This window comes from Malaya genurostris, chromosome 3 (genome assembly GCF_030247185.1).
Source record: "Malaya genurostris strain Urasoe2022 chromosome 3, Malgen_1.1, whole genome shotgun sequence".
Taxonomy (NCBI): Eukaryota; Metazoa; Arthropoda; class Insecta; order Diptera; family Culicidae; genus Malaya; species Malaya genurostris.
In genome coordinates this window covers 256,121,094-256,136,099 of record NC_080572.1, presented here as the reverse complement: position 1 = coordinate 256,136,099, position 15,006 = coordinate 256,121,094, and the positions used below count along the sequence as shown (strand labels likewise).

General features: G+C 40.2%; 1 protein-coding gene across 1 annotated transcript in view; it reads left to right on the top strand.

Annotated features, from left to right (window-relative positions):
- The first annotated feature begins 672 nt into the window (after positions 1-672).
- LOC131437597 (palmitoleoyl-protein carboxylesterase NOTUM) overlaps positions 673-15,006 on the top strand; it is a 29,989-nt gene continuing 15,655 nt past the window's right edge. Inside the window, exon 1 of the mRNA XM_058607053.1 lies at positions 673-2,006. Within this exon, the coding sequence (XP_058463036.1) occupies positions 1,869-2,006 (138 nt within the window). The 5' untranslated portion in view covers positions 673-1,868. The remainder of the gene's footprint in view (positions 2,007-15,006) is intronic.

Sequence of the window (15,006 nt, the reverse complement as noted above, 5' to 3'; positions counted from 1 at the left end):
GAGCATCCGTCCGCCGAGGGAGGATATAGTAGCGAGCGTAATCTTCACGATTCATCACACCAGTTGACACACCTCCGTGTCCTCCCCCGAAATTGCCGGTGCTATGACGATCGACCGACACATCTACCCACAGGCGCAGACCTCAAGAATCTCACCATTTATAAGCAGGGTGTAATTGGCGGCAAAGATGAGAGCGGCTCAAAGAAAGCCGCAAAGGATCCGAAGATACGATTACGAGATTACGCGCTACAAAACGAACAGCAGCGGCATCAGAAGTGGCGGGGGCGAGTGCAGCAAAACGGAAGAATTATGTTTATGAGCAAAGAGCAAACTCCCTCTCGCGACGGGGTACAATTACGGATCATGGTGTAGTGCTGAGGTGGGCACGGGTGGTATTTTAAAGGCAGAGAGCGAGCAAAGATTGAGCATAAATTTGGTGTACTCCTTTTGATATTTTTAAACACGGAACCAATACAGCAGCACCACAGGGATTGTCTCTCTTCATTGATAGAAAGGAAGGAAAATAAAAACATATAAGAGAACACGAGAGACACTCTCGCCACCAATACAGGTGCAGGTTAGGTTCATTGGGAAAAATTTGAATGCTGGGACTGGAACCTGTGCTGAGCATAGCGCAACGTCCAGCGCATCATTTTCCAGTGATCAGTCGTCGGAGTGAGATGTTCTGTGCGCTCTGCTGAAGATCGAAGATCTTTGTCGATACAAGTTGCAGCTGGTGGCTGAGCATAAACGTATAGTAAAAGAGAGTATTGTCTGTTGTGCCGGGCTCTGCTGGTACGAGACCGAACGATAAGAGTGTGCTGGAATTTGAAATATTTCGTCCGTGACCGTGGACCGCGTGAGGCGCAGTTGATACGCAAATTAACTCGCGCTGTTTTTTTTTCAACCCGTACGTGCAATAATACGCGAGAAAGAGGTTTGCCGCCCGAAAAAGAAAACACATGCAGCAGAGGAAGAAAACATTAATCGCGATCTTTCGCGCTTTGATTAATTAAGTGTGTCTTAGGCGCGCACGCCTTCCGCGTCTTTGGCGGTGCATATTTTGAAATTTTTCGGAAGTTTTTTTGATCTTCAATCAGAAAAGCAACCGATTTCTGGCTACCAGCGAAAGGGTAGGCCAATGAAGGCAGATAGAAAGTGAGCTGTGGTACTGAAGAGAAGAGTCACCCGCAAGGAATGAGCCGACGAGAGTCAGCCGTGAGTTCGGTCTGGTGTTTTAGCAACTGAATAATTGTGATGATGAAGGTATGCAGAATTCCCTAGTCTTCGTAGGGCCGTGACAAGTGCGATAATGGAAAATTTACGTGACCAATAACTGGGCAGCAATTTGGTATCATGCGATTCAATACACAATCGAAGAAAGTTGCAAGCTTTTGGATGCATTCGTGTGGTGTGGTTTGCTGACCTGAAGCGCACTGTGAACAAGCCTGTACTAAAAGCAGGTGGTGGTGCCGGAAAGAATTCGATTGGAATGCGATGGATATGTAAAAGTGACGAAACGGCGTTGGTAGGGAAAGTTCCGTGTTGATCGCGCTTCAGTCGTTCGTAAGACTCTACGAGTCATCTGAAAGAAATTTAAAACATACTACTTTTTTTCGGGCATCCTTGGTTCAAACAGAGTTATTAATAATAACAACGACATCAAAGTAAAGTGCATGGCTAACTACAACAGCACTGGCATCTGCGGTAGTTCTAGTGGCAGTAGTGAAAGTAAATTCAACTCGATCAAAGTGAGTTTTTCCGATTGGAGAATTAAATGCTTCTTCCATAAAAAGTAGTTCGACATCAAAGAAAAGAAAAACCATTCGGAGCCGAAGCCGAAGTTCAAACGGTTGCCGTTGTTTTGAATGCGCTCTCCTAGGAGCGGGTCGTACCGAACCGGCGGCGGGAAGGCGACGCAGCAGTGTTTTGATTTCTCTGCATCGCAACGTGGAGAAGTGTCGTGGCGCAAGATGCGGTGCAATAATGCTGGCGGTGCTCTGATGGTGAGTTGCAAGCGTTGTTTTTGTGCGTGTTTTATTTTGCTTCATTTTGGGAATCGGGAGACTGTGTTGACCGCGTCGCGTACAGCCGAGCGGTCAATAACCGAAGGAATTTCGGGGTATTCTTATCTTTCATTCATACGTGCATGTCAAACTTTTTGCTTCAACACGAACTGATGAGTATGAGTTATTAGATAGTAAGGAGAAATTTTTTTTGGTGTTCCAGCATGCAAGCAAAACGCATTTTTTTCAAAGGAAATCTGATTTAAATCTTGGTCGGTAATTCAGAGCATGAGGCACCGGTCTCACAAATCAGTAGTCGATATTCAATTTTCAAGTTTTGACAGATAATTTTAGTTGATTCGAAGTTTCTAGGAAAATGAGTAATATATTGAAATATTTAAATAATTTTTCATATGTTTTGTCAACAATCATAACTACTATTTTAGTATTAAAAGCAATAAAGATATTCGCTCTAAATTATAGTTTCTAGGTAAGGCATTCGCAATATGTTCAGTCGAGAATTTTTAACGATTTTATCCTTTTTCTAATTGGTTTTTGTCTCTTTAGATGAATAAATTAAAATTGTTTACAAATTACATATCATTGTTGAAAATACTTCGCATTACATTCTTGAATAAAATAAAGTAGGTCAGAATCAATTATCCGAACAGTGTCAAAACTGAAACTGCACTAAAATACCTTTAATGTGTCGAAAGTATGTTGGTCCAGTTTTAGTTTCGGCGCTGTTGAATTTATGTTCAATTATCTAGTGTTGAATTGAAGACGATGATGGTAATAATTGCAAATAACTGAATAATGTTTATAATTTTGCAATCTAATTTCCAAAAATTTTAAAATGAACCTAATTTCATAAACCACGAAAATTCACAATTTACAACTCCTTTTCAAGACTTTTTCGAATATCATCTCCTCTTCCACAAAAAGAAGACCACGTGGACTTCTGTTCTGCTAAAAACTCAGAAAACTGTTATTCGTTGGAAGAAAGCATTAGGAAAACAAATCAATACGTTTAGCCCCTCCTGTTGAGAAAGGTTATTTGGCTCAGGTTCATTTCACCGAAAGGCGTTTCACCGAAAGTCATTTCGTTAAAAGGGTCATTTCGTCGAATCATGCAATTGTCTTCATATCACAGCTGAGTAGGGGTGTGTTGGAATGAGATGGCGCTCTGGGAGAGTTGCCGCTTTCTAGAGATTATCGTTATAGAAGTGCTCTAGAGTTGTGGGCGTCAGTGTGGTTTCACCTCGTAAGACGACAGTAAAAAGCAAAACAAAGTTTCTAATTATATGTATTTGTCAGTAAATATTCATAAGCGATAGTATATTGTTGGTGTTCATTTGAAATCCATCTTAAAATAAGAACATAACCTATCTTCGTGACTGATAGAAAGTTGTCGAAGTTATTTTCACAATCACAGGCAAAGTTTATTTTTCATATTTCGGTATCTATATCTACAAATCGGTAGATACGCCGCACAAGAACTATTGATGAGATGCCACTTTTTCAATATGAAAACGTGTGACGTGAAATGCGTCGCGCGGGACATACGAATAATTATTAAGCTGGTGCAACCTTTTTCTTTAACAGTTCTTTGAGGTTGTTGTGGGAACATGAATGCCTTCCTTGACTTATCTAGACAATGCTTAGGTAAGAACCAGTAGAAACGATATAACACTGTGATTGGCATGATGTCGAATTTACATTCTGTAATAATGGTTTATAAATAACAACACTACATTCACAATCGTTGATTGTTTTTATCAAGAACGAGTACTTCTTTCTTGCCTTATCCACCTCGAATAAATTACCGAGAAGATGCATCTCACCCTGCAAAGCGTCATCTCTCCCAAACTATTTTTTTTCTGTTTCTTATAATTTATTATCATAAAACATAGATTTTCCTCCGAGCAAATTCATATTGCTAAGTGATGCTTGCAGTAATTTTTGAAAATACAATTGAAATTCACAGAAACCGTTCGGTACTTCCAGTTAATTTTATCATAATTAAAAAAAAGTACGGCACCCTATATTACTGTATTACATTGTATTGTGTATTTATGCTTTGTACGATATTTGCCCGGCTTGGTGGTTCAATTCGTAGGGCGTTGGCCTTACAAGCCAGGTGTCGTATGTTCGAGTCCCAACCTGGAACGATTTTTAGTGTCAATAGGATTATAGCATTAGAAAGTCATGAAATGGTTCTCTAAGCTTTGAATTGGCTGCGAACTGAAGGGCTAACTCCACAGAAGGAATGTAGTTCCAAGGTTTTGCTTTGCTTTACGCTAGTTTCAGTAAAATAATCGGCTTGAGCGAAATGACCCATTCGGTGAATCAACTAGTATGAAACGATCGCTCCGGTATCCAGAGAACCAACTGTATAGGTCATATATTGTGCAATTTGTGACACGAATTCGGAACTACAAATGAATGTATAATGCAGAACACTTGTAGACAGTAATTGAAAGCTACTCTATGCTTCTCTTATTTATTGTATTTTATTTTATTTGTTGATGGCTTGATTCTAATGATAAACCTTAGAAATGAATCTTTACCCATGTTTATCCATGTTTCACGTTAAGAGCAAGCAAAGTGTATGTGGTAAACACTTAATAGAATTAAAATTGAAACATGCAGTTTAAGTTGTAATTGTTCCAAAATAACAAATGCCACAATGCAGCTGGGGTTGTCGGTTTTGTTAGCTAAAACTCCCTTTTATAACTGTCATGCATAATGTATCTAGAACTGGGACACTCTTCAAAATTTTACATTGAAGATGTATAATAGAATTGAAACTTAGAGCACTCCACCGGACAACCGTTCCTGATTTATTTTCTTGAAAAGTAAAGAAAAGACTTGGTTCTACCTTCCTTTAGTGGAATTTAACCATCTGTTTCAATAGATTTCGCAACCGATTCTTAGCATACAGAACCATTGCATGGCTAGTACTACGATCCTACTTACACTTAAGGTGAAGCCAGAGTGGGCGCGACACGCGACGCGATGCGTAGCGCGAAAGATTTCCAATGAGAGATAGTAGCCAAAGTCGAGGTGATTTGTACAGTAGTAACAAAACAATATATTTTATATGTGTTCATATTTATTGAAAAGATAATTTTGATCAAAATCAAACGAAATAATCTTGATTGGATCCACTCTTATTTAATCCATCTACATGCTGTAATGTCAATTGCTGCAGCTTTATCCGAAGTTGTAGCTTCTTTTGCAGAATGTAAATCTTCAATCTTGCCGTTTCAAATGATCCTCCTTCGACGATATCAATCATGTCGTTGTCGTTGTAATGTACAGAAGGCTTTAGATTCCCCGAAGATTTTTATTTGAAAAATGTCTGTTGAAATAAAGCCAGCTCGAGGTGATAACATCACCACTTGAAAACAATGGATCTAAATTTTAGTAGTTTTCATAGCTCCAGAACCAAAGTATCGCGTAGATGTTTCCATTTTTCCTTAAAAATTTATGAAAAAAGCACTTTTTAGATTTTTTCATTCGAGATTACTCGAAATATCCTCAAAACTCATTTAATGCACTTTAATTGATTGTGCTTTCCACTAATTTCCAATGTTTTCGAAACCTCTTTCCAACACTTGTTCACAAAAACCCAGCTCCATAGTTGCGACATTGTTGATCCCAAAGCGCATTCAGTTGAAAAACTACTTTGATTAGAGCTTCGATATCAATCAAATTATCTTCTTCCGCCATGACGAACAATAATTTAGGAAACCTTTGTTCGCTCATTAGTCGCATGAAAAACTGAGCACGCACTGCTTCGTTGTTTGTCGCACCGAAAATCGCTTGTCACTATGCAACGCCTCGTGTTTGCTCTGAAATACATGTTATTTTTTTGCTGGAAACAAATGAACGAAATTCAGATCCTTTAATGTTCGGATCGCATCGCTTCGCGTCGCGTGTTGCGCCCACTCTGGCTTCACCCTTAGGCTGCTGTCAGAGTGAAAACGTCACACGAAGCGTCAAGACATGCGTGCGAGCAAACTACATTTGATCAAAGCAAACCTGTCAGAGTGAAAGTGATGCGTTATCAGTACATCGCATTGAATCGCTTCGCTTCGCTCCGCTTTCGGCGCTCACTCTGACATCAACCTTAGAATCCTTCCAGGGCGACTCGAACATGCGACAATTGGCTTGTAAGACCAGCACCCTACGTATTGAACCGCCAACCCTGACTCTGACAGTTTTTAATTTTAATAAATTTTTGACAGCTTTTCACAGTTGTAGAAAATCAGTGTTTTTGATGGATTCACATTATTAAAGTGTTACATAAATTGTGCAAACTTTGTGTTTGTTTAGCGGCTTAAATTGATGAACTGCTTTAAGCACTGATGAGCCGAAAGCGAAACGCGGAAAATTAAACACATTATCTGGAAAATGGTTACATCATCTACCTAAATTTGATTCCCAACAATTTGAACGTTATACTGAATGTTGAATGCTCGATAGATTTCGAAGCTGTCTTAAATTGTTCCAATATCATTCATTAAATGTTTCTGTAGATGGCGGTTTAATTTATTGGCAGCAAATAAAATCAACAAATAATGAAACCGGATGATCAGATATTTTACTATTTAAACGAGTATTCACTGATTAGTACAAGCTTAGTAGGAAAACAACACATTTAGAGATACCATTTACTGGTCTTTGGTCCGGTTGCAGTTCACACACGTTCTCTGGTGAAGTTCCTCTAACGCTAATACATTTTATTGTCATTCTAATGGCGTTTTTCATTGAAAAACACTGGTGGCGTGGATTGCTCTGGTTTTGCACTTTAGAGCAGAAATCGCAATGAAACACCGTCAGAATGTTGCATTTCTGCTCGAAAGTGCAAAACCAGAGCAATCCACGTCACCAGTGATTTTCAATGAAAAACGGCATAAGACTAAGAAAGAGATTATAAGCATTTTAATTTTGCGTGCAATCAACTTGAATCAGTTTTCCAAAGTATTTTTGAATAATCCATATTCAACAGTGCGTTATTATTCAGTTATTCTTCGCACTACGCTTTTCCAACTAAACCTCACAGTTGTTCCTTTCGTCTGTCTTTATTAGATCCACCACTTGGTTCCAATGTCGAACCGAAGACAACACACAGTACATACTTGAGCTAAGTTGAGTTGTACGGGGCAAAGTGAGTGAAACAAACGGCACGCGGGTCGAAAGGGGCCATCGCAAACGAAACCAGTATCGACAGTAGTCCGCGGCGGCCAGCCGGCAGCTGAGCAAAAGAGCGAAAAATGAGAGAAGAAATATCATTAATGATACAATAATAATAGTAAACTGTATCTGAAATTATACATAATTTAATAATAAGTGATGGTGGCGGTATCGCGCCTCTTTTAGCCGAGCCTATCAAATTCATTTTGCGGCTGGCGGCTTCGGCGGCGGATCCTTTGATGTTGCCTTCAACACGATGCTCGTTAACGCCAAGGAAGGGCTCGTTCATCATCTAGCCGAACGTGGCGGCGCACACCGAACTAGCCGCACATAGGCGTCGTACCGCGCGATGAGCTACAATTCCAGTCAGCAACCTGATCGGTTGTGGCACTCCAGGAAGGAAAGCGGAATTCGTGGTCTGTGATTGAGTTTACTAAGGTAGAGGCCAGAGAGAGAGAGAGAGAGAGAGAGAGAGAGAGAGAGAGAGAGAGAGAGAGAGAGAGAGAGAGAGAGAGAGAGAGAGAGAGAGAGAGAGAGAGAGAGAGAGAGAGAGAGAGAGAGAGAGAGAGAGAGAGAGAGAGGTGGGCGAGATCCATGACGGACGGATCCGGCAGAGGTTGGCGCGAGTCGAGCTCGTGCTTCAAAATTGAAACTAGCATTTTTGGCCTGCAATAGTTTCTCCGGAAGAAAATTCTATGTTTTGTGTACCATCTCATAGTCTAACACATCGTAGTTGGATGCGCAGTACGCCCTGTGGCAAACCCATTCTTAATGCTGGCAGCGTACGCGTGCGCTCAGATTAATCGCATTATAATTGCCCTCTATCGGTGATTATAAAGTAATTTAAATAATTTTTCCATTTAATTAATAGCTGTCAGGTTTCTGCTGCACATCGCTTTCATCTTCATGAGCTAAGTGTATCCATTCATCTATCTTCCAATCTTTCCGCCTGTTCGTCTCACTGGGGAAACTGTAGTCTACAGCTGCAGATGAAGACCTTTCCTTCATAGGTTCTGAATTAAATCTTATTCTTTCAAGTGATCTTCTTTTAGCACTTCAGCTCAAGTCCATCGGTGCAACTTGTTTTTCTTTTCCCGGTTAACCTACGGTTGAAAAAGAAAAACAACCACCTCCTTGAGTTAGTCAGAAAAGTTAGTTGGTCTACAGCTAAATTGACATGAAAGTAGAGCTCTCTGCGGGATCCCACAAGAGCAGCAGTTCTCTGGCAGTGCACAAGTCCGGCCGGTTTGCTACAGATCAAAGAGAAAATGGCGAAAATGTATTTATCCGACATTTCTTTCAAGTTACCCGCGCCTGCAGTGTCTTACGTGTGTTACATGCGATCGTGTAACCACCTCGCTCAATCACACGGGGGCGAGAAAATCACGTGCACTGGACGGCTACTCTGTCAGAGATATGTCCTCCACCCGATATACCTGTGATCACGATTCAGAACACTGCAATTCACCCAAACTATAAACGGTTTTGCAAACGACGACTTCAAAGGTATCATCACCGTCAAATGGCATGTGTAAGCGTGTCTACTTGTGCTAATTTCCCATCTCCAGAGCAATAAAACCACACGAATCTTCAAAGCGAATCGCGGGCGGTCAATGTTTTGCTTCGCTGGTGTCTGGTGTCCGATGATCATGCGGCTATTCGATCATGCGGACATTAACCGGATAGTCGCCGATGTACAGTTTGTTTACCGCGCGTCATTTCGGTTGAAAAGTTCCGATATAACGAAATGAACGAACAGTGCGGGATGAATTTGCAGGCAGACTTTTTTTTATGATCAATGAGCTCTTTTTAGCTTTTCAGTCCTTTGTGGCATAGTTATGTGATCACTTTATACTTTATAGAAATGAAGTATCATTCCGAAATGTAACTATGCGAAACAGATTGAAAGACTTTGAAACTCATTCGAAAGTTGCATAGATACATCATAAATTTGAATTATCGACGAACTGCCTACAATAAACGTTTTCAACTAGATTCATCTTCGCTTTCTTTTCAACCGCAATTTTATTCGAAAATGTGTGAGCTAGCTTGTTTTTGGATAGTCAAATTAACATTTCTTGGTTATTAGTGACTTTGTTCAGTGAATTCTCTGATTTTTTCCACATTCCCATCAGCGATAATAGCGACGAAAGGCTGTATGAATTTGATTCATAGAAGAAACAGGAGCGCAGCTTTGTCAGCATGTCTGAATAGTGCGTCTGAATTGGCATAGCAGTACGAGAATTCATAACATAATTTTCCATCAAAATTGTTTTTCGTTATAAACTTGAATTGAATCGCATTTTGACTGGGGATAAATGACAATTTTAAATACAGAACATCGTGAGGTAAAACTATAGATGCTATTCATTTGATGGGACTAAAGCTTCAGATAGAATTGGAACAAATACAATTGCCTGTATTTCAGTTATTTATTATTGAATTCAAGATCTTTTTTTATACAAATGTAGCGTTTTCTTCATACTTTTAAGAAAAATACGGATAAAATTATACGTCACGGTTTCGAAGGAATTCTCGTGTTTTTCCTGTAACACGGCTCATTAGGCGGCGCACACCTTCTTCGTCCATCGTTTTAGCTATCTTATTCCACCAGGTCGTCATCTGATTGATGTCTTTGACAACCTTTCCCTTTGCCTTGAGTCTCCTCTTCATGATTGCCCAGTATTTCTCAATAGGGCGGAACTGGGGGCAGTTGGGTGGGTTAAGGTTTTTCGGAACAAACTGGACCCCTTTCTCTGCATACCTCTGCATTGAACGACTTTTCTGTAATGACAGCTTGCCAAATCTGTCCAAAACATTACGGGATGGTCGTGGGATCGAATGAATGGCAAAATTCGTTTTTGGAGACACTCTTTTTGGTATGGTTCCGATGTCATTGTCTTATTTGTAACGAAAACTTTCGTTTTTTGCCACAACTACAAATGCCTCGACAAATCATAAATTTTCTTGTGAATTTGTCGACTAAAACAAATTTAAATTTGGCTGGAACATCCCCCCGAGCCGTTGCCAAGTAAAATGGGCAACCTGGGATTTGCCCGAAGTCAGCCTTGACATAGGTTTCATCGTCCATCAGAAGACACCCGTCGAACTTGGTCAGCACCTGGTCATATAGTTTCCGAGCACGAATTTTGACCACACTATTCTGTTTTATGATCCGATTTGGCTGTTTGCTAGCTCGATACAAATCTTACCACGCAGTTTCCGGTCTACAGTTCCTCTCCGACGATTGGCTTGTGGCTTCTGAATCGTCGTCAATGTTTCCTTATATCGTTTGATAACGCGCCATACGGTATTTCTGGGCAATTTCAGCTGTTTAGCTAGCCTAGATGCAGACCACAATGGATTTTCCAAATAACTGTGCACAATTTTTTCCCTTCTTTTGGCTTCCATGTTGATTGTTTACAAAGTACAGTCGATTTGCGGAATGTAAAAAATCTTATCTGAAGCTGACAAAATTCCCGACACGTGGGCGCCAAGAACTTCCAAATCCGTCCACCTGGAGCGCCACAATATGAGCAAAAGTTTGTTCTAATTCTAAATGAAGCAAGCTTTAGTAAGTCTCTTATGAGTTGCTACGCATCCAAGCATCACGTCAGAAATGGCTAGACAGCAAAAGTAATCTTGCTCCATGACTATGAACGACCGCACGTTGTCAAACAAAATTTATCTCTGAAAGCTGAAATCGGAAGTGGTTCCTCATCCGCCATACTGCCTAGTTATAGCAACATTGGATTTCTGTATGTTTCGACAACTGATGCATGATCTTGATGGACATCGACTCTAATTTCCCGCGAGGTGGGCAAAAGTTGTTGAAAGCGATGGCTCTTAAAAGAATTTCTTTGTACTAACTTTCTACAATAAAATAATAACTTTTTGGAAAGAAATCCTTAAAACTAACTCGTAGACTCAATATAATAATGATTGAATACCGAAAAAAAATCAATTGATACGATCTCGTTGTATTCAGGAACCAATACAAGTTAACGTAATTATTGAACCGAATATACTGACATTATTAGACATTTCATTAATGCAAAATAATAGTGTTGTTATTGAATTAAAGCACTATGCTGGTAAGCTGATTATAACCAATGTTAATCGTTTGATTAAGCGGTAATTGCGAATTCTCAAAGTTTTATTTTTGTGAAATGTGCTGAAATGTACAACTTATAACAAAAGATTGTATTTTTTCCATTCCAAAGAAGAAAATATGCATTTTGAAAGCAACAACCGTTTCTTCGAACGTTGTAAGAAGGAATTATTATGGGCTGAATCGAGGCAATACAGTGGACGGCCCAATGATTCGTTGTTGAGAACGTTCAAAAAGTCAATAGTTTGACGCGATGTGCGAGAACTTGTGTTGTCGTTATGGAGAATGATTCCTGTTTTTCTCAATCTTCTGAAAACTTCTGACAAACTTAAGGTGATGATTTGCTTCCAAGTGCTCCGTGTTTAAATAACTTTTGTTGGATTTGTTCTTCTCGTGTGCTTAAATCCATGAACGGTCTCGTTCTTCAGTCGTGTTTTAAAGCAACACGACTGAGTTTTCTTATCGCTGAAATCTTCGCCGAACTCGCTGGTCTTAATTGGGGCAGATTTGGGTTCTACTCAGCGTCGTATATTTCACAACTGCTTTCGAATGGTCAAGTAATGAAAGACCCATTTTATCAAACTTAACTAATTTGTTTAACGTTTGCATAGAATGTAAAATGATCACAGCATTCGACCAGGCACGAAATCGTAATTTTTCGATATGACAACGATCGGTGTGTTTTAGACAAATATATCGAAAATTGGATGAACTTGAGAATCTTGATTGCTGCTAAAGAATCAAATAGTAAACATAGGAAACCTAACCAAATATTATGAATAAAAGATATTTTAAACAGTAATTGACATATAATCATTCAACAACAACAAATGTATCGTATGTTTGTAGTTCAGAAACCAGAGTGCACTAACATCTAAATATGTAAATAAGCAAACAAATATATGAATGACGATTGAACAGATCATTCGAGTCACCTATCAAGCAAGTACTGTATTCTAAAAAAAGATTTGAGTTCCTTCGAAACTTACAAATCGGAATCATTCAACCAACGAATTGCGGCCAAGAAGCAGCCAGGACGGCAATCACGCCGGCCAAATTCCGAGGTGGTAAAAGTTTTCCATCGGAAGCGGCGTTTTCTCATCCCTAGATATGATCAAGATGGTATGAGCAAAGAAGTGTGCAATCAACCAGATAACGTTCACAATCCAGCAGCCGGGCCAAGGTTCAACTTCTAAAATATTAAAAATCCTGCACCAGACGAAGAACCATGTATAGATCTAAGAATAACAACAAAAAAAGCGATATCTCTTACACTATCAAGCAAAGTCAACCGAGAGAAACCGCTTCGGCTACCCGTCGTTGGACACCAGCTCGAGAGTACAACATAAGTAGATATTTGTGTTCCAAGCCATGTAGTACATATAAAAGTTGTAAATCGTGAGACCCGCGCCGTTCGGGCGGTTGCCGACAAAAGAAGAACCGCTGCGTGTCCCACAACGAAGGGCTGGTGGAGTGTGGTGTTTGTTTGTAAGCAAAACAACACGCCGCCGTCGTACCACGCGCAATTTACTCGACAGCAGCAACGACATTCCGGTACTGATTGTTGTTTGTACGCCCACGGGCACCTTTATGGTAGCGGACGGCTACCTTTGGAGCATAATTGTCTCGCGAACACTCATTGAACTGTGAAAAGCGTTGCACGTCGTCGGCTGTTGATCGTCGGATAGTAATTATGCGAATGACAAACTGAAACTCGACAGAATGGGTTGGTCTACTGTTCCGACGATTAGTTCAAATGATTTTCTTACTTTCCTACTGGACAAACGGGTGCCACTCTGAGGTGTCACTGTTGGATGGACTTGTGATTATCCATCATATTAATCATCTGTCCGGTAGGGTGCCAACTGTCTAGTGGCAGTCGCCGATCAGATCGGCAACGGGGTTGCAGAAGGCGCCACAACAGACAAGCAGATCAACCGCACGCGGTGATGTTAAGCGAAAAACTCGTTCAAGATCAAAGGGTCCGCCCTTTGGACACGGGATCAATTTTGCCGCCTATGGTGTCTGCTAAATGCAGTAAGCTTTGAAATAGGGATCAACTTATTGAGGTCGTTCATGTGTGGATTGCAGGCAGCAAGCCAAGTGGATGCATAGCGTAGCAGTGTGGATAACATCGGGGGGGGGGCTTCAGGATGTACTACGAGGTGAGGTTTCCGGTGATGTTCGATCACGCAGTTGAAATGATATGTCGAACCTCTTGCGGCAACAGATTAACAACCTCTTTGTGCTCGCCGGCCGTCTCGTGGTGTCGGCGATGATGGTAGACTTAAATGGCATATATTTAGCATCTCCATTGTACGATGCGCTGCTATCCCGCAGTCGCACACAACCTAAAAGTGCATTTTTTCACCCACCATTTCAGAATGCGGGAGGGGTTCCGAAAAATGGCTCGTTCCGAAAGCGATTGAAATAAGAGAGTGCAAATATAATACAATAAATAAAAGATTACAAGGGAAGCACCGCGTTACTCTCGGGTTTAAAAAATTTGTCTTGCTCATGAACATGAGAAGGTTGGCCAAGTTCACGGGCTCGATTGAAAAGACCCACATCCGCCGCATATTTTTGCAAATTCATTTTTTGGTAGTTCAAGGAAGGTAGAAAAAGGAGCCAACAGGGCTCAGGAAGAAATTTCGAGGTACGAGGTTGTGGCATCAGGATAAAGAAAAATAAACGGGACGTGTTGCACCTGTTATGAGTGTGCATCCACTCTCTCGCTCGCGCTCCAGTCGCCGATGTGTTCTGAGTTGGTCGGACGCGTACGTCGATCTCCCGAGCGTGTTTTACAAAAAGGAAGTGGAATATAGTATCGCAATTTTCGTAAACAAGAACGCTGCACCGTCACCTGCGGTGCCGGCTAAATTGCAGCGACTGCGCTGTGCGGAACAAAATCAAAGGAAATGCAAAATGAGTTCTTGTTAGTTGCACAGTGGGATTTGCCGGTTAGAATGGGTTATATGGAGTAACTTTTTTGTTAGCAAATAACGGAACAATAATTCGATAGTTTATTCTAGATTTGTTCCGTTTCAAAGATATGGTAAGTTATTACATTTGATTAGTGTAACAAGCGAATTCAATGCACGGCCAGGACAACAAATTTGATTCCTTATGATTCCTGGGCAAATAAGTTTGGATATGTTTTTAAAAATACTTTATTTTTGCTTTGATTTTTTTGTATTACCTGAGAGCTAGAAAGTAACTAAAAACATTATTAGTTGAACAACTTTGTCAGCGAATGACCGATGAAAGGCCATACACTACAGAAAAGTTTGAAAATTTCGTGTGACGCAATTCCACATACAACTCAGTTAATGAGAACATTATTCGTAAAATGGATGTATTTTACAAAATTGATTTAAATATGTGTCGAAAATACTCACCCTTTCAAACAGGTATGTAAATTTACATGTTTCAGAACTTAAAAATATGTCAGAATATGCGTTAGATCAACTGTAAAAATAAGTCACATTTGACGCTCGAATATGTCGGTCTCAGAAGACGTAAATTTACACGATTTTTTCTAGGTGTCCAAAATTAAAACTTCTATTATAAGATCTAAGATGTTATGACATTCCGATCAAAAATCTGTGAATTAAAGATTTTTCTTGAATTCTTCTTAAGAATTCTTTTTTATGATTTTTTTGTCTTGGATTTTACAAGTGTCGATGC